Raw genomic sequence first — 19,535 nt, 5'->3', positions numbered from 1 at the left:
AAAATTCAATTGCTCCAGCATTTTATTCAGAGGAGATCTTAAGGAATTCCAACAATTTTTCCAAAAGCTACAACCTAAGAATTTTTAATGAAAGGTTTGAAACAGGAAGCAGTGCTGTATGCAGTACCTTTGCCCAAAAGGCTACAACTGTCTGGCATGATGTTAATGGCTTTTTGGTGTTGCTGGCTATTGTTCCTTGAGAAATGCCTGGGCTACGATGGGTGGTCAATCTCAACCTGTGGTGGACAAGGGGGTTGCACAGCAGAACCCAGGAGACTCAGTAATGCATGGGGATTATTAATAAGAAGTTAAAGGGAATCTGGATTATTCAATGTACACGCTAGTCCCATTTCTTCACTACTTCCTGAAGTCAGATTGTGCCTTCAGGCAAAATTTGAAGGTTTTCTGGGGTTTGATATAGGAATTTTTTTTAGTAGTAACTTAAGCTCTGCTGCAGTTGAGCTCCATTTAACAGCACAGTGTTGATGCTCTGCTGCAGCAGTGCCTATGTTGTCTTCATGTCTGCGAGTGTGATCAGAGAGCATGGTTCAACCCTTGATGCTGAAGTTGCACAAATTATTTTCCTGTTCAGTGGTACTTCCTTATTTTATCAACATAGAATGTTTAATACAATATGGCCTGCTCTTGTGCTTCCTACGTGTCCTGCATAAATTCATTCATTTCCTTGCTGCTTCTGGAGGAGCATCCTGATATCCCATTGCTGCAAAAGGCATTTTATACACCCATCCTACATAATTTTACTAGAAAAATTTTGCTTGGCTTAATGAGGGAGAGGAGTATTGAAGCAGCAGCGCAGGAACTAATGCTGATGTGCATGTGTCCTAATTTTTATTGTCTTAATAACCTCACAAGCTAACACGTGCACGCATAAGTGGTTGTAGGAATAAGTGACTGTTTCAGAAAAGTGAAATGATTTGGGAGAGCCGCTGTGCTTACACGGTGTGAAGGGGGTCGTAGTTGTAATGAGCCCGGGGATGCCACTGGCACAGAGGCTGCAGTGAATGCCATTGCCTGTGGTGGCTGATGGTGGAAGCAACAGGGAGGGCAGGCATCAACTGCGAGGCCATTTCTGCTGAGGTGGCCTGTCCCTGCTGCCTGAGGAACAGGCTGGAGAGCTCAAACACTACTTGCTTGGTGTCAAAAATTCAAATCCTCTGAGGGCTGAGGCAGTACATTGCCATGCCTTCTGGGACACGTCTTGGCTGTGTCCCTATTTAATGTCAGCTTTTCTGTGTCCTGCCCAGTGTGGGGATTTCCCCTGCCCTTCCAACGTTGCTTTCCCCACTAATAATTTCAATATGAGGCCTGGACTCAGGCCTTTCATGGCTGCATGGGGAGGCCTCTGCATGAGTGTTAGCAGTGGTGTATGAAGCTCTGCTTGCCCTGACAGGGAGGGAAGCTTATTTTACAAATATTTATTTTTTCTGCTCTTCCTTGTTATGTTCGGCCAGATTATGTGGAGTGTATAAACAGTGAAATAGTTGCTATTTTTTTGTAACACCACCTGAATGAGAGCTATTGGCCTGCCCGTGCCAGCCAGGCCAGGCTGTGACCTGCGGGGTAGGGCCGGATGGCGGGCCAGTGAGGGTGGTTTTACGGGCCTTGCCAGGCGGCTGCCTGTGCGCTTCGGCTTGGTTATGCCATTGTCCGTGTCGCGGTGGAAAGCACAACACCATGAAACCAACTGCATTCAGACCAAACACACGGTAAGTGTGTGTCTTGAAGGTGGTGTCAGAGAGAGGCCAAGGCAAGGTTTCAGTCTCTGGCAGCCAGATAAGGTGCAGCCAAACCCATACAGCAGTCAGTGACCACGCCGCCTCTCTGCTGGCAGCAGTCTGATAACGCCTGTTACAGGGTCATGTTTACTGCCTGCACATTGCTGATTTTCTGTTTCCACATGCCTTGGACAAGCCCAATCACAGTGTGTGGGAAGACATGGCAGATTTGGTTAACGTAGAGCGAGAAATGTTGGTGTCAGCTGGCCAATTGACTTCACTATAGCTATGCCGATATGCTGATGCACCATTACCTATGGAGGGGAATATAACCTTGCTGACCTTTTCCAGGCTCAGCAGCATGTTATACTTCAGGGTATTTTCAGACAGTGAAGCGTAGGACACAAGCAGCATGCTTTGAAGCAAAATATTTAACTATTAGTCAGAAACAGGCAAAAAACTTGTGGTTTTCACATCCTAGGCTGGAGTGGTATGGTTAAGTGAAAAGATTGTTTTGAAAAATCCTATTTCCTGAATAAAAATGTTTTAACTTCCTGGGAGTAGGTGCATCAGGGAGGCAAATTTATCCGGGCAGTGTTTCGGACAAGGCATTTCCCCTGCAAGTGCTGTGCTGTGCTCCAAGGTAGCTGGCAGGCTGAAACCCTCTGGCTGCTGCAAGCATCCCATGTGTTCATGTGTACTTGCTCCCTCCCCTTCCCAGGCAGTGAGTAAGCGTTGTTTGGAGAAACTTGTGTATAAGTACATGGACCTGAAGCACATGACGTACACAAAGAAAGTACAAAAGTTCACTGCTATGTGGCATGTTTTTTTTTCTCTTCTAATTTCCTGAGTGCATTTCAACTCACCACTGTGCTGATGATACTGTGCTGAGCAAACTTGCTTAGAACAGCTTTTGAGAGTCAGAAAACTAATAGACAACACAGCTCGTGGGGAAAGACCTATCTGCTGAGGCTTTTCATGCAAAAAAAAAAAAAAAAATTAGCTGTATAGGAAGATTATGCAACATAGCAGCCATTGAAGTCAAAATAGTTAGCTGTTGTTGCTGACATAATTGTTTTTTACAGGTTTGTATAACCTGTACTTGAATTCTGTTGAAAAAAATTTCATGTGCTGCATTGCAGGAGTTGCACACTATAAAAATCACAAGTGATTTAACTGGTCATCCGACAACCACTGATGGCATGGAAGAGGTAAATTGATGATTATGGGGTGTTTGTTACTGCTGTGTGTAATTTAAAAGGATTGGCAAATGTGGAATAGATTTGACTAATGTACACTGCAATGTTTTCAGTTCTAGGTATTTTATTTGGCTGAAACAAATACCAGTGGAGTTAATTTGTTCAGAGGCTGCCTTTCATAGCTACAGTATGGCCAGAAAACTGATTTTAAGCTCATGTAATTTCTCACTTCATGGATATATCTAATTATACGCACAACTAATCTCGGCTAGAAACTGTGCTAGCTCAGAACTTTAACTGAAGTTACACTTTACATTTTTTGCAGAGGTAACACTTGTCAAGTTTGGTTAATGTTGGTTTCTTGAATGTTGTGGAACATGAATAATACTTTGCTTTAATTTGCAACATCACAATTTATTGGCTTGAATTCCTCTTTCTAACAACAGATGAAATACTACCATCTCCACAGTTTAGCTTAACGGAGAAATTTTAGAACTGCACTTCCCTTCTGGAATGGTTTAAGTGCCACAAAATGTATTCCTGGTTGAAGAAGTAGAACGGAGCATTACGGTAATGCTTTTATTTTTCTTTCTGGCTTAGGTGCAAACAAAGTAATTCAAAAGAGCAGTCCACATGCATTTTTTAGAGAAAAAAAAAAAAAAACCCACTGTTTACAAAATGGCAATCACCAACAAATAGAGGAGTAGAAAAAAACAATTTTTATTTATGATACAGTGAGGATGGAATGTAATTACAAAACCCAATAAACACCTGAAGCAGGAGTGAACAGTCGAAAAATCAGTTGTCGTTGTTATAGAAGTCTCTTCGATTTCAGTTTTAAGTGTTTGGGTATATAATCAGACTATGTCAATGGGAAGAGAATCATTTGCAACCGTGCTTTCCCTCCCCCATCTTGTAGTGGTGACAGACAGCTTTGGGTTAAATGGCTTCTTTAGAAGGGAAGAGCTATCTGTTGCGGCCATTTCTCAAGCCTGGCATGCAATGACATGGTTCTCTATGGAAAAAGATTGTGCCAAATAAATGCTGTGCTTCCTTCCTCTTTGCTTTTGCAAGGAAGGATGCGTGCAGGCAGATATGCTGGTCATCACGTTGCCACACGTCCCCAGCTGCCAGGACCGCATGCCTCCAGGCAGACAACTGGCAGGTCTGCAAGTTTTGACCTTCAAGGTGACGTGGCATTGAACAATGGGCTTTCCTGGAAGACCTACCCCACATGTGACAGCAGCTCCAACAGCACATGGGTAATGCCTGTTTGTGATGAGTAGCCTGGTTTCAGAGGGGAAAAGCTGCAATGCAAAAAATACTCGGTGCTGTGAGTAACATGACACAGATCAATGTCCACAACACGGTGGAGCGGGAGACTTTTGTAATGATCCTTTGGCCTGGAGTATGTCTAGAAAAAAAATGCCAGACTTTTAAAGTAATGTGCTGATCTTCATCATGTAGTTTCCTAACAAAAACAGGAAGAGATGTGCATTTTCTGGTTACTCTTTTTGGAAGGCCTGTGGGCTTCTCTGCTATTTCCAGTGATTAAGTGCTAAAGAGTGGTGAATCTTAAAAAAAAAAAAAAAAAAAAAAAAAAAAAAACACAAATATAAGAAAAAGATGATTGTTCTGATTGTGTGTTTGAAATGCCCAAGCATAAAATACTGTCATTGAAGTTAGGTTTTAATGCTGGACATGAGCACCTTCCAGTGTACATTTTCAGTACTTTGCTAGGCTTTAAGGCTTAGTGTGATCACAGTGTGTTAATTGTTTGAATGAATTGTAGCTGCTAGTGTTTAGTGTTGTGACAAATACAGTTAATAGAAAAGATGCATACGTTATCCTAAAGTAAATGCAGTGGGTATCTGACCAAGGTATTCATTTACTACTGAAGTTTTTGTGTTTCAAAGCTGAGTATTTGTAACATTTGGCAAATGACATAATGTTAGACTAGCAAAAAAATATATATACTGTATAGTAGGAGAACACAACACTAGGTTTGTGTGTTAGACTTGATTTCTGTTACACGTAATTTGCTTTTACAGACACTTTTAAAATTAAATTTCCATTCAGCTTTTGAGGTAATAAGTTAAAAAAGCACCAACATGATTTATTCAAATGTCTAAACATCATAGAAGGTTTCACTGTACAAGAAGTACAGGATAAGCAGGTTCCTTATACTATGAAAGACTTCTATAAATTTTTCATACAGACTTGGCACCTGCTGATATGGCTTCGGATGAGTCCTGCCTTGAGTGTATCTGCTGAGGGCTTGCTTTGGAAGGGCTGGTCAATCGTAGTGAGCCAGAAGCTGTATTTATTTGCAAAGTAATGACAGGTTCCGCGTGCGCCGTTGCATTCGATGAAAGGAGTAGCTCTGAAATCTTCCAGGCAGCTCCCAGGAGAAACCAGCGACTGTCCTCCACCTTCATCACCAGCCGCAGTGTGCTAAGGGAGACAAGGAGGGCAGCGTTCAGAGTACAACCTCAGGCAATGCTGTCAAAAACTTACGTGTGGGGAAAAGAGAAAAAACACTGGAAGTGCTCCTGATTCTTAACCCTAGAGCAGACAGAAGGCTAATCCTGCAACCGTGTAAGACGTAAGGGTTTGGCTATCCTTTATACAAAAGAACAATCTCATATGCTGATGCCACTTCTGACAAACATCTTTGCTATAGCCAGGATTTTCACTGTTTCTAGTCTTAGACCTGGAGAATCATTTGGGTGAGGAGCGCTCTGGCACTTCAGCCAGTTCTCTGCTCAAAGCAGACCCAGCTTCAGAGTTGCACTAGGTTGCTGAGGGCATAGTGGAGTTGTTGATAACTCCAAGGATGGAGTTTCCACAATCTCTACGGGCAGCGTGTTCCTCTGGTTGCCATCATTAAGTAGAACTTTTTTTCCATATAGCTAACTTGAATTTCCCTCATTATAAAGTCTTATTTACTCTGCACTGCACTTAAGGAGCACTATGGAAACAAAAAAAAAAGTTAGCTTCTATACAGATATCTTCCCTCTATCATATATTCATTAACAGCACATTACAACAGCATCATGCACCTTTAAACCACTCAACTGTTACCTTTGACAAGTACTGCAGTAACAAACTGAATGTTACTTATGTTCTGTCAAAGGGATCTCTAACAAAACAGGCATTTCCCCAGTCCCTTTGAGGGCTGTACAGCTGCATATTTAAGTGAAGTTGCATAATTTTCTGTTAAAAACTGAAGGTATTTGCAATACAAATGAAAGCAGCTGGAAAAGTTGCTAAATAGTTTTGTAAACGTGGGAAGAAATCTGTTGGCCTTGGTTTATGCTCAGAGGCCCGCTGTGTCCATGTAAACGGGTAGCACAAGTGGCCACCTTTTAATGGAGTAAAGGATCTGATCTCTGATCGGTGTTGCACGTTGCTGAGGCCTTGGATTATTATTTTTTAAACAGGTCCAAATTGCAAGATGTGCTAAGCTATGATGTTTTGGAGTGTAACCCTTCTAGCATCCTTCTGGATAACAAAGCTGGTAAGAAGGGCTGAACTGTTAATAGTTTTGAGGCCTCTGCAATTGGAGCTGGAAAGCAGCTGGTACAAACTGCACACACTATCTACGCACTGGCTTGGGAGCTCGACAACCTTAGGGCAAGGGCTGTGGCCTTCCTATGCTCAGCGTACAATCTCCCGCTCTGTGCCTGTAATAGCTTCTTGTTTGCTGGTCAGGGCTTCTTATCCCTCGGTAAGGCTGGCACTTTTTAGGAAGCATTATAGTTCAGTGCCCTCTCTGCACGAAATCTTCCCAACTTTTAAGGTGGTTTGGGCAGGAGTCCACGCTGACTCCCTTCAGGATTGTACCTTAGCCAGGGGAAGGAGGTAACAAATTTAAGCCAAGAAGTAAAAGAACATGTACTCTGAAATAACCACAAGCACGCTGTACTTCTCCTTCAAGAGTTGCATAAGAAGCAAAAAAATGTGTATGCCAAACACGTCGTTTGATCTGAGCGCTAGATGGGAAAATGTGAAAGCTTTAATCTTCTGAAACTCCTCTCACTGTACGTTCCTTGGTGCTGGCAGACTTTGTCCCTGCAAAAGCTTCTTGCTAAGGTGACAACTTTGCCCTTAACAATGCTGAATGTTTACATGGGCTTTACAAACAATTAATCCTTGGAGTTCCTGTGAAGTAACTATGAGATCCGTATCGGGGCTTTTTGGAGAAGCAAAAGAAAGGTCAAACATAGGACTGGACAAAAATTGGATCTGCTTTTTCTCAAATCTTTTTTCTAGAACTAAATGAAAAATATCCAATTTCTTTTTTTTTTTTCTTTCTTTTTCTTTCCTGAAAAGTTGAAGCTTTTGGAATGCAAATAATCTGCGGGAAGGGTTGACTACAGCTATTCCATGATGTTTACTGCCAGAAAAATCTTACTCTTTTTTCCAGCCTTGTTTACTTCATCATTCAATCCAGTATTTAATGCATGAACACAACATGGACATATTGTTGCAGGTTTTGACCCTAGTGTGCATCAAGCAAGTCAGATAAATTACTACCAGCCGGATCATTCACTAACATATTCTAGGTACTGTTCACTCACTATGTTGAGTCCTCCGGTGCTTACATGATCCCTCTGTACAGTCCTGCTCCCACAGGTAGCAGTTTGGAGTGAGCCAGAACAAGAGGTGAAGCCTTTCATTATGTTTTACACTGCACACCCAATGTTAAGCTCTTCTGTAAGATCCCATTTCCTAATTATCTTGTAATCACAAGATCTAAGAGATCCTTTGAGCAATCGGATATGCAGCTCTGTTCCTGCCGCCATTAGAGGTATAACACTGAAGATTAACTTTTAAAACAACAGGAGGCTGTCTCTCTTTCCAGACTAGATGAAACACTTTGGCTTCTAAGTGTCTACCAAAAATCAATGATTTTCAGTTTCTAAACGAAGGGGAAAAATGTCTTTTTTTCCCCTCCAGATCAGCCTCTTAATAGTGATGCTCATCAGTAATCCCCACTCTTTTTCTAGCTGTAAAAATGCTCCGTAGGTTACTGCCTGCAGAGCGCGGTTTTACTTGGCAATTCACAGCTGTACCTGTGCTCTGCTCTCAAACATTATTTTGTACATAAAATAAGGGCTCCAGATGCTATTCTGACAAAGAGGCAATTTTCTCTGCGGTTCACAGAAATTTTGCTTCTCACTCCTGTTTCCTAGAAACAAGTTTCCCAGGATGTTGCATAGTTTTGATGTTACTGGAGCTACGACAGAGCAGCCTTCCCAGGGTCTAAGACATACTTAAAGCCTAGTGCCACACACAGTGTGACGCTGAAGGACAAATACCATGAGGAAGGAATATCCAATCCACAAACTGCGCCAGCCTTCAGGGCAGCGAGGAATAGAAGCTTCTTGGCTATGGACAGCAATCGCCACAGCTGGGGCCTCACAGACTGAGCAGCGGCTGATATATGGTCTAATTTCTTCTTCTGCCACAGGCATCATTGGGAGAGGTGCTGTAGTCGAGAGCCAGTAGGATTTATCATTTCGATTTGCATAATAACAAATATCCCCCGGGTTACAGTAGAGGAATGGCATTGTACTGAAACGAGCCAAGCATGAGCCGGCCAGCCCTGTTAAGAGAGGAAAAAAAAAAAGAAATTATGGCAATCATTTTTGCAGAAGACAATGCATGTTTTCAGTTTATTGCTCCTTCCCAAGCGTGTGTCAGTAAAGCCTTGCAGTCCATAATGTGTCACCGGCTTTCCTGTTCCCCTCAAATGGCACTAATGACTTGCAAAGTCTCTCTCACGGATACACTATGCAGACGTGTGGTTTTTATCTTCTCATTTTGGTGCTTCCTAAGCCTGGCTGTTGAAGTCCCAGCTTTCTATAAGTAAGTTCTATTTTTTTTCTTCTTCTTTTCAGTCAGAGGGATGGAATTGCAGCTGCTGCCAGCAATACCTGCACGTACCTAGGTCCTGGTTGTGTGCTTTCTCTTGCCCTTCGAAGTACAGGAGGCTGTACCCACTCCAGAGTTTGTTCATGCCGATCGGACACATCGGCTCTTGGTCGGACTGGCTGTGCTTCACCAGCAGGTAGCCGATGCTGACGCTGCGACCCGGCATGCCTGGCAGCCCAGGGCTACCAGGGCGGCCTGGCTGGCCTTAGGTGAAAGAGGAAAAAGAAAATAATACAGCTTAGTTTGTGCTCCCACAAGTGCTCTCATGCTAGCTGGTATTTCAGCTGAGCTGCCCATGAACAAGGATTGATTGCACAATAACTCTTCTTACAGTAAGTTATTGTTAAAAGAGATGTAGTTCTAGGGTTAAAGCAGTTGATTTTGAAGTAGGTTGGTGCTGGATCATCATGATCAGAGATCAGATGATACATTTCACAACCAGAGCCAGGGAAAGTCACATATAAGGTTCTGATAAACTTTAGCGTACTTTGTGCAATACAGATGCACATCTTTTTTCCTTCAGAACATTTTCTTGGTCTAAGAATAACCAATAGCTTTTGAATTGCTTGCATCTGCTTTATATGGTTAAAACTGCAAATATCTTTTGGTCTGTGTATTTAATAGTCTTTCTGCTCTTTGACTGGATAAAGACGGGTATTTCTTTCACAGGTACATTCTCTGAAACGTTGTCCATGCAAATATCACCTATGCAAACATCCATTTCTATGAACATAACGGCTAGTAAAACTCTATGCTGAAATAATTGGAGAAAACCAACATGAAAATGCACTCGGATCAAAACAAACTCATTCACGAGTGGACTGCCATCTGCAGCTATCAAAACTTATTTTGAAAACGTTGCTTTAAGCTACCTCTGTTAAAAGTTAGCTGTGCCTTGTGAAGAAGTTGTGAAGGAACAAGCAGTCTCTCTCCTCCCTCCTCCCCATCCAGTGATACAGTAACTACAGAATAATTATGGCACTGAAATGGGAAAGAGGGAAGAAGTGCTGTGTGACATCTCTTACCTTCAAATCCCACTGGGCCTTGAAACCCCATTGCTCCTTGTTCACCTCTGGATCCAGGAGGAGCTGGAATGCCACCTCTGCCCTGGAGCCCTGGGTCTCCAGGTGAGCCTCTGAAACCTTGCACCAACAACAGTTATGAGCACAGTGGCTGCAGAGATATCAGCATGCTACTTGCTCTGATAGCATGCGCTCTACTTGCGCGCGTTCGGTCCTAGCTGCCAGGTTTACCAATTTACACTAAAAGCGATATCCCGTGGTTTCTGCTCAGGCAAAAAGCACTAACTTCATCGGAAAAGGCTGCTAGAATCAAGACAACACGACACCCACAACCTTCATCTTTCACTCTTGCCACCACCACGCATCTCTGACAAGGCCATTAGCAAGAGGTGCACTGTGTCTGGTCCATGTATCACTAACACTACGTCTCCTGGGCCAAAAGCACACCCACAGGGATGTGTGCGTTTCCACAAAGGACTCCCACTCTTGATTTAAATGGCTGCATCTATATCTGGCATTGCTTTGGCTGAATGTTGTCAGAGTTTATTCCTGTTTTGCTTAAGTTCTGAATGTTAGAAGGGGGAGGAAAGCCAAGCCCTTGGCTTTGAAAAACCCAAATTTGACTCTCCTTTCTGACCTGTAGGATTTAGAGTTGAAGAGAGCCAAAGCAGTGCTCTGGTGACCTCTCTCTGCTAAGGACTACTGAGCTTTCGCTCCGAGTGTGCAATTCCTACCTGGATCGCCTGGTGGACCCTGAGGGCCCATATCTCCTGGGCTTCCCTGAGGTCCTGTATTTCCACGGGGACCTGGTGAACCTTGCTCAGCAAACAGCCTTGGAGGAAGAGGCGGCAGCCCAGGAGAGCCTGGAGGGCCCTGAAAGCCTGTGACAGGAGGCAAGATGAGACAGTTTCATTTTCCTTAATATGCTTTCATCCACAGACACATTGCTGTTACTTGGCTGCGTATGTGAAAGAGGGACCGTGGTCTACAATTCACTACCTTGGGTATAAGACATATTTACGATCTTGGAGGAACATATGTGAGGATTGGGATTGTCTTTTCTTGGACTGCACAAAGATAAGCAGAAGGAAATGAATGGTGCTACTGCTTCCTCAGTTATGATGTAGGAGGTTGGGATGGTTTCCCCAGACAGCGGACTGCTCTCTGAGGCAGAGCACCATCTTTTGGTGGGCTTCTGGAGACACAAATACATGATGGCATAGATATTTCTAAATATCTAGTATGTCTACTCTGCAGACTTATTTTAAGTCAACAATTTTTTCTTTTTTTTTTTTTCTCTGAAAGTGGGTATGATTTTGGAATTGGCACCTCATACAAAATAAATTAATTACAGCAAAAAGTTGACTACTCATGTTAAATTCAGGCACCCCATCCCCTACAATTTTCCATGGGTCGCATGGAGTCATGCAGGTGGGAAAGGACTGAGGAGGCTCAAAGCAGGGCCAGCTGGATCAGCTGTGTGTGGCTGCAAACTGTTTAGAAAGGAGCCATGCACCTGACTGCACTTACTCACCAGTTAGTCCTCTGTCCCCCTTGGGTCCGATGGGTCCCAGATCACCTGGAAATCCTACTGTGCCCATAAAGCCGATGACACCTTGCTCACCCTTGCGACCTTTAGTGCAAAAAGACGTACCACGTTACTGCATTTCAGTACAGATGATATAAATTCAGAAGTCATGTTATTCAAGCTGCTGTAGCATAGGGGGTTTCCCCCTGCAGATGATCAGCATCTCCCATCCTTACCTTTTGGCCCGGGATACCCGGGAATCCCAGGTCTCCCTGCTAATCCAGGATCACCTCTATCTCCTTTTGGGCCAGTTTGTCCGCTCACACCTGCTTGTCCGCTTTCTCCTTTGCTTCCAGGTGGAGCCGGTATTCCAGGCTGCCCCTGTAGTCCTGGATAGCCTGTTTAGAGGACATTCAAGCTGTTATCTGTCTATACTGCCTCAATACCTGGGCACAGATGAAAGTAACAGAGCTATCTAATTGTATCCCATCAGGTTTTATTTCCTCAATTTACGCAAGGGGCTCGTGCTCAGTTATCCAACAGACGTATTCAGCACTCCTGCTCCTGCTCTCAGCCTGGCATACCCTTCTGCTGCAGTGGCAGAGGAATCAGAGCACAAAGCTCCCACAGAGCCTGGTGTCATCTCAAGCAAGATTTCAGCAGCAGTGAGATGCCTGCTGAGATGCGGCCTTTGGTGAGCTATCCCTTCCCCAGCAAATGCCACACTTCACTAGGTGCCGCCCTGCTTTGTCCTAAATTCTCCGAGCAACTAGAGGGAAATCAGATATCAGCAAATACCTGACTCGGCGCCAGGTGAGGTGGTAAATATGCCAAGGACTTACTGTTCCATGTACTCTGGTGCTTCAGTTGAACACCTGGATACAAATAACTACTTCACTCTGTCTTGGCAGTTATGGGAACAGCTTCCTTTTCCAGAAGTACCTATTTTCTGAAGCTAAACCTGGCAGGTTCCTACTTCTGCTGCCTGAGAAGAGATTTGAACCCTGTTTCCAAGGGGAGAAGGACTTAGTAACTAGGGTTTTCAGTGGGGCATCTCCCATGCGGCCTGTTGCAGTTGGATCAAGTGCGGGTACTAATGCAAGATGCTTACGGCAAAGAGCCATGCCTATCAACATATCAGGTGGCAGATGGTCTTCCTGTTCTCATCCCACTCTGCTCACTGCTTCTGTTTTTATTTTTTTTAACCCAATGACTGCCTGGGGAATGGGAATCAGTGTGCAGAGTAAGGCCAACTAGCATTCTAGTCACATCTGGAAACCTAGGTACTTCATTGGCTCCACAGCTAGTTTGCCTCCTGTAAGTTTTTGCTGAGCTTACATTAAATTTCCACACATCATAGAGATGATAATGGGACACCTGCAACTTCTGCTACAAGCGCTTCACAGTGGCACTGAAGTTTGAAATGATTGTGCAGTCCAACAAGCAGCAGGATCTTCAGCTTCTAAATACACAGAGCCACACTGCAGCTCTTTCATAGGCATGAAAAATGTAGGCTCATAGAATGAACTTTCAGAAAGAAGAGCGGCTAATGCTCTCCTATCTAATTTCACATAGGAAAATTCTGTGAATGATTAAGAAAGGATTCTGCAGATTTGCATGTCTGCCACAGATCTAAATTTTAAAGTAGAAAGTTAGCATAATGCTTCTGAAAGTTTTTAAGGGAATTTTGGATGATCAATTAAATCTGTTATTTGCATGAAAATCAAGTCCTTCCATTAAGACACCCTGCAGGAAAGGCCTTTGGCATCAGAGTTCTGTCCCTATTATTTTTTGTGCCATTAGTTGTGTCTAACAATTATTCAAGGAGCATCGAGCCATGTACTTCAGTGTTGCACTTAATAGGGATATTTTACTGAACAAAGATTGCAATAACTACTGCCGTTGCTAACTTTCTACTTAATCTTCTGTGTTGTCTGAGGGACACAAGGCATGAATTACCTGGCACTCCGTCCAGACCTGGGGAACCTTTATCACCAGGATATCCTGATATATTTGAAATCCCGGGAGGCCCTGGAAATCCATCCTGCCCAGGAATGCCAAAGGGTCCTTGGATCCCTGAAAAGAAGAGAAGAAATAATCAGTACTGCAAGGAAAATGCAATTATAAGGACTCACCTTTGACTACATATAAAAACGGGATTTTCAAAGTGGAAACACCTGCAGTTCCCACTGATTTTCGCTTTTTTTTTTTTCCCCCAGATGATATGATGTGGAGGTTTTTCTTAAAAAAACAAAACAAAACAAAACAAAAGCCCACAAATGCTAGTTCTGTTTCAAAGCTCTCTGGATAGCTAATTGCATCTCACGGTGTGGAATGCTAATGGTTTTGCATCTGCCAAGTAAAATATTACTTCAAAATAAGGAAGTTCTCAAAATATCCAAGGTATATTGAAGCAGACGAGAAAGCAGCTTTGTTTTTCTGTGTCCTATTGAATCAAGGTCACAGACACTTTTTTTTTTTTGGTGGGGAGGAGGAGGTCAATTAAAACCAAAAGTTCAAATCCAAGGAAATTCTCTATAGATGGAAAGTGTTAAATGGCCAAAAATTTGCCTCACCTTTTTGCTCAAAATTGTCCTTTTGAGTACATGTAAGTTGTCAGGAAGCCATAAAAACCCTCTTGTTTAGTCATGTAAAAAGAAACTAACATATTTAGTTCCAACAAACAGGAATAAAATAAGCCAAAAAGCTATTTCTTGCAGGGCTTGGTACCAAATCTCTGAATGGTGTTTAAGAAGACACAGCATGTTAGCAATAATAAACTAGAGCACCAAAGAACAGGCATTCAATGACACAGGTAAAAGCAGTAAGTTGTGTTTTTTTTTTTTTTTTTTTTTTCTTTATGTATATATATCTGCCAGGCCTTTTAGAGCCAAAATGTTGGAAAACTTTTGTAAAAGAAAAAAGTAGTAGTTGTTCATCCGTAACATCAGTCTGGTGACTGTGATGGAAGAAGAACTGGTGGTGAGCCATACTGAGGTAAGTGCTGCCTGCTGTAGCAAGGTGGGTCAGAGCTGGAAAGCCGTATGCTTACATTGCACAAGGGTGATGGTATGAGTAAAGAAAGCACTGTGCATGGAAATAGAGCACAGGAGTGATCCCAGGGAAAAAAAAAAATCACACGTTAATGGACAGCGAAGCTTTCAGAAGAAAGGTAAATATTGAAGGATTTGCAATGCAAAGAAAGAAAGAAAAGCCATAGTGTTGGTGTAACTGGATCCTCTTTATAAATATTTTGGGAGATGGTGGCTGAGAGCAGCATTTGCAGCGTGCTGAGCTCTGGGTGTGCTACAATGGGCTGCTACTGTGGAGAAGGACCCAGGCTGCCCAGGAGGAGCTAGCTTGTCCACTTGGCAATACACAGTGCTGTTTCTGAGCAAGGTTTGGCTAAGCAGCAGCAGGAACTCCAAACAGTCTCTACTATATCACTGTCTACACTGTATTGCACTTCATGACATCCTTAACGCCCACAGCTGGAACAAAAACCAAGTAGATCACATTCTCCAGGATACAGACCTGGAACACCTCTGTCTCCCTTTTGACCCGGAGGGCCTCGGCTGCCTTCTACTCTGCTCTGCTCTCCTGCTTCTCCTTTGTCACCCACGGTACCTGGGAAGCCTGCAGAGCCATAGCCATCTGGACCTGTTGTGGAGTAGTTCAAAATTAAGAAAGGTTTCTGCATGTAATAACATATCAGCATGCTAACATACATGTAGAGAGCATGAGGATCTACTGAATACATGAGCCTATAGTGACTCATTGAAAAAAAAAAAGGAATAATGGAATAAATAAGTAATGCTCATAATGGAATAAAATGGTCTTGAGGATTTGACTTTGCAAGAGTAAAGAAACTATGACTTGAAGTTGTGTTCTAATTCATCTGTGTGGCAGCACATAAAGTGTGTGAAGTGGTTTGCCAGTGTCCACAATGAGGTAAATTCCACACTGGGCTTTATAGGGCACGGTTAGGAAAGTCCCATTGCAAAAATCTCACAGACCGAACTTGCAGGTAACACAATGCACTACCTGTGAACCAGCAGAGTAAAAGTCTCATTTACCTGGTGATCCTGGCAGTCCCTTTGTGCCTGGTAAGCCGTGCAGTCCACTGATTCCCCTCAAGCCAGGCAAGCCTGTTTTAAAGTTATAGTCATCATTATTTTAATAGTTTCTATCAGTCTGTATATATATATCTCAGCAGAAAACTGAAAAGCTTGAATAAATATGATTCTTAAACTCTTTCATATCGATTCATTGCAATAAGCTTATTATGAAATACAGCACTCTATGTTTTTTCTTCTTTGATTAGCAATTGTGTTATTATCCAATAAGCTCACTATGAGGTATTTCTTAAAATATCTCTGATCTGTCTGGTAGCATGCCATTAGTTCCAGTCCTGAGACCACAATTTTGTTAATAACCGTTTATGCTTTTCCAAAGTCTTCAAACCAAGACAGTTATGGGATAATTGTACACTCTAAATGTGATTATAATGAAGCCCTCTTCAGGAGAAATTCACCGTGGGTCATTTAAAAATAACACACCAGTTAACAAATGTCTAATAGCTGTCACTGCTGGTAAAATGTACCACATTTTTTTGTACCTATCAAAAAGTTAAGCGTGATTTTAAAACTAGATGCGTACCATCTAGTTATCAATGGTAATCAATGGCCAGAGTTCTGGAGGACAATTAAACTTTCACAAAAATAAGTGTCTGCCTGTCTTCACTGTCTATAAAGGCAGCCTTCAAAACCTTATTAGCTTCGATTTGATGCAGCTTCAGATAGATGAATCTCCCTAAAAATAGGGCAATTTTTGGCTGTACTGTAGAGAAAAATCTGCTTACTTCATACATTAAGGAGTCAGGTGGCAGACAATGAGATTCTGCATCCTGTGATACAAAAAGCTTAGTTATAAACTACTGCCTTAATTTTGATAGCAGAATTCTGCCTGAGCCATAAGTCAGACGTAAGTTACTAAATCCATAAAAACACCTGTGGGATCAGTTAGTGGTTTCTGAGGATGATGGAGAACAAATATACTGTTTGCTATCTAATGCCACATTATAATATTCTAATACTGTATATCACCACTCTTGCTGCATTTTAAATATCTTTTTGCTTTTCTTCTCTGCTGTCATGAAAAATGAAAATGTTTCTTGAAAACTGCTTTCCTGGAAAAAAGAGAGGAAGCTCACAGTCACTTAAAGTGATCTTAGTAGACCCCAGTCCTTTAGAACCCACGAACTGCACGGGTCTCCATTAATGTTTCTGGACTTTTTGAGGAACACGTGTTTACTAGAGCGAGCTCTGCCACTGTGAATTACAAAAAGCCTCCTTTCTTCTTCTTCTTTACCCCAGAAGAACAACAGCAAGTGCTCACACTGAAATGACTGAATAGCCAAAGTTGTATAAATAAATACCTGCTTGTCCGGGTAAGCCAGGCCAGCCGGGAGTTCCCTTTTCACCTTGAGATCCAGGTGTCCCGGGGCTTCCTTGCTGCCCTGGGGGGCCAACCAGTCCCGGCAATCCTACATGACAATGGTGAATCATTGTTCGTGAGTGTCCTTAAAAGCCAACAGCCCAAAACACTGCCTTGTGCTACCTTCATTCTCCCAGGCAGCAAAATGAAGGCTCCCCCCACCAGTGTCATTGTGTGACACTGCACTATACATCTGAGCGGAGGAAGTAAGAGAGAAAAGGTAGGACGGGCAAGGTGAAACAGAACAGTTAACTGCAAATTTCAGGTTTCTGACAACCTCAGAAATATAGTGGGCTCCTCCTATTAAAATGATAGTTTTACATCTATTACCAGTTACAATAAGTAATTTCATTTATGTGCACCTCAGTTTCCCCGTCTGCCCAGGCTTTCTGACTGGAAAGCTGATCAGACTAGTGCCATTTCTCATTGAGGTGCCTACCAAAACAGCTCCAGTCTTGGATGGAGCTTCTAAGCCCTATAATTAAATGAGACATGTGGAGCAACTGCTCTGAAGGAGCATTTTCATGATCATCCTGCAATGAGACATGTTCCGTAAGTTGCAAGTTTATGATCCAGCCAGAGCCAGACCTCATTTCAATTTCCTTGTATTCTTGTACAGTCAGCCAAGGAAACTGGCTCAAAGGTTCCCTAACTGGGTCCTGTGGGATATTTATTTCATTTATGGCAGAAAAGAGCATGGAAATGCCCACCTCCTTGCCATATTGAGGCAGCATTAGAATACCTAAGTAAGCCAGCAATGCAACACTTTGACTGGACACGATTGCTATAAAAAAGGAAAAACTGGAATAAGGTAGAGTTATTCTTTTGAAATTTCCTCTTAATAAGTTCTCCTGGGAGTTCCATGTCCTTTTTGCTGCTCTTTACCAACTTACAGAACGATCAACATTTTAAAAACTTAATGACTTTCTTTCCAGAGAGTAAGAGTTTTTTTTTTTTTTTCCTTTCTCTTCTCATCCAGTTTTATTCTTTGGTTTGTTAAAAAAGAAGAATATTTTACCTTCTTGTCCCAAGGAGCCAGGGACACCCTGTGTGCCCCTGATGCCCTCAATGCCAGGGTTACCAGGCTCACCCCCTTCGCCTTTTTGTCCTGGGCCTCCTCTTAAGCCTGCAAAACGAGCAAAAACACATTATTCTCTCAGTAATCTCTGTATGATAAAAGCTAACCTGTGTAATGTGAAGTTGGCTACTTGATGAATCCTGATCTTGCTGCATAAAGACATTCTTCAAGTCAGAGTGCTTGGATTGCCTGGGAGAACAAATGCTCTTCTACAGTAGGTCAGCCAATCTGTCATTAAATTTGTTTTTTAACAGTACTCCCCATATTATGTGGAATAGGACACCAATGTTCAAATGTGCTGAATGTACAGATAGCTCAATAGCTATCTGTAGCTGTACAGATATATACAGAGCTATACAGATAGCTCAAATTTGAGATAGCTCAAATTTTACTACATTATCTAACCAACCCAATAAAAAATAAACCTGATTCTGCTATCCCCTCTTACATAATTATGGCCTTATATTCCTCTTTTGTCACCAATGGCAAAAAAAAAAAAAAAAAGGAAATGTTTTACTACAGCTGCATGTGATTGATGGTTACTGCCATAACTGTACTTTCATTTGAAGAGGTAACCATAGCACATATTCAAAGATGCACCTCTTCAGGAGCTCAACAGTCATCAAAAGCACACAGGCTAAGCTCTCCCTCCTTTCCTTTATGGACTTTAGTACATGAAAAATTTTACATCCAGAATGACTGTGAAATGAATACCTGTTAGGCCTGGCACACCGACTTCCCCTTTAAGACCTGGCATTCCTGGTAAGTTTATAGTATCTCCCGGCTCACCTGTTTCAAGTGAAAAAACAAATGAGTGGCAAGGCTTCAACTTAAATAGTATTTCCTGATGTTTTGAAGGAGTTTGGCAACTTCCAAGGCAAAATTCTGCAATAATTATCTTTATAAATAAAAAGAAGAATAAGTTAAAGGAAGAAAAACAGCCTCTAGAACAATGCCTTCCTCATGCCCCCCATGGATTTATACATGTTACATGAAATTAACAATATCAAACTTTTCACAGCCTCTCACATTTACAATAACATACTGTAAGACTGTACAAGGACTCTTTAAGACTGAAGACCCCACAGAACTTCCTGTTGTGCACTTGATGATTAATGAACACAAAGAATGCTCAGCTAAGAGAGCAAACTCACCTATTTCACCATGGGAGCCAGGAGTACCAAAATGGCCTGAAATTCCTGGGACACCCTTATCTCCCTGTTATATGATTGAAAACAGGTATCAGTTAGTGATGATAGGGATTTATTCAACCTTCCAAGCAGCATAGCTTAAATATTGAAAAAAAAACCACCTTTAAATTCACCTTTTTGTTTTGTTTTGTTTCCATGGTTCTTTATAAGTGGAATCATTTGGTTGAAATTGGTTAAACCAAACCAGTGCAAACCAAGTCACAAGCTGTGTTTGCGAAGTCTTAAATTTGAAATTGAGAGCATCATGTTGCACATATTTGGCCCTGCATCTCGTAGTACTTAATTAGGAAGAAGTTCTACTGAAATCTAAGGGCATACCCAACTG

The 19,535-nt window shown here is 42.3% G+C and overlaps 1 protein-coding gene across 1 annotated transcript in view; it reads right to left on the bottom strand.

The window, feature by feature from the left end:
• Positions 1-3,631: 3,631 nt before the first annotated feature.
• The window catches only part of COL4A2 (collagen type IV alpha 2 chain), a 139,686-nt gene continuing 123,782 nt past the window's right edge, over positions 3,632-19,535 (bottom strand). The window contains exons 34-47 of the mRNA XM_048080798.2: positions 19,154-19,217; positions 18,714-18,788; positions 17,940-18,047; positions 16,863-16,970; positions 15,502-15,573; positions 14,960-15,085; positions 13,385-13,501; positions 11,662-11,823; positions 11,432-11,530; positions 10,632-10,778; positions 9,901-10,017; positions 8,888-9,079; positions 8,260-8,546; positions 3,632-5,389 (exon numbers count right to left, since the gene is read on the bottom strand). Of these exons, the coding sequence (XP_047936755.1) occupies positions 5,135-5,389; positions 8,260-8,546; positions 8,888-9,079; positions 9,901-10,017; positions 10,632-10,778; positions 11,432-11,530; positions 11,662-11,823; positions 13,385-13,501; positions 14,960-15,085; positions 15,502-15,573; positions 16,863-16,970; positions 17,940-18,047; positions 18,714-18,788; positions 19,154-19,217 (1,929 nt within the window). The 3' untranslated portion in view covers positions 3,632-5,134. The remainder of the gene's footprint in view (positions 5,390-8,259; positions 8,547-8,887; positions 9,080-9,900; positions 10,018-10,631; positions 10,779-11,431; positions 11,531-11,661; positions 11,824-13,384; positions 13,502-14,959; positions 15,086-15,501; positions 15,574-16,862; positions 16,971-17,939; positions 18,048-18,713; positions 18,789-19,153; positions 19,218-19,535) is intronic.

This window comes from Anser cygnoides, chromosome 1, assembly GCF_040182565.1.
Source record: "Anser cygnoides isolate HZ-2024a breed goose chromosome 1, Taihu_goose_T2T_genome, whole genome shotgun sequence".
In the NCBI taxonomy this organism is placed as follows: Eukaryota; Metazoa; Chordata; class Aves; order Anseriformes; family Anatidae; genus Anser; species Anser cygnoides.
Note: the sequence above shows the minus strand (reverse complement) of the source record. Positions and strands in the feature narration are given on the sequence as shown.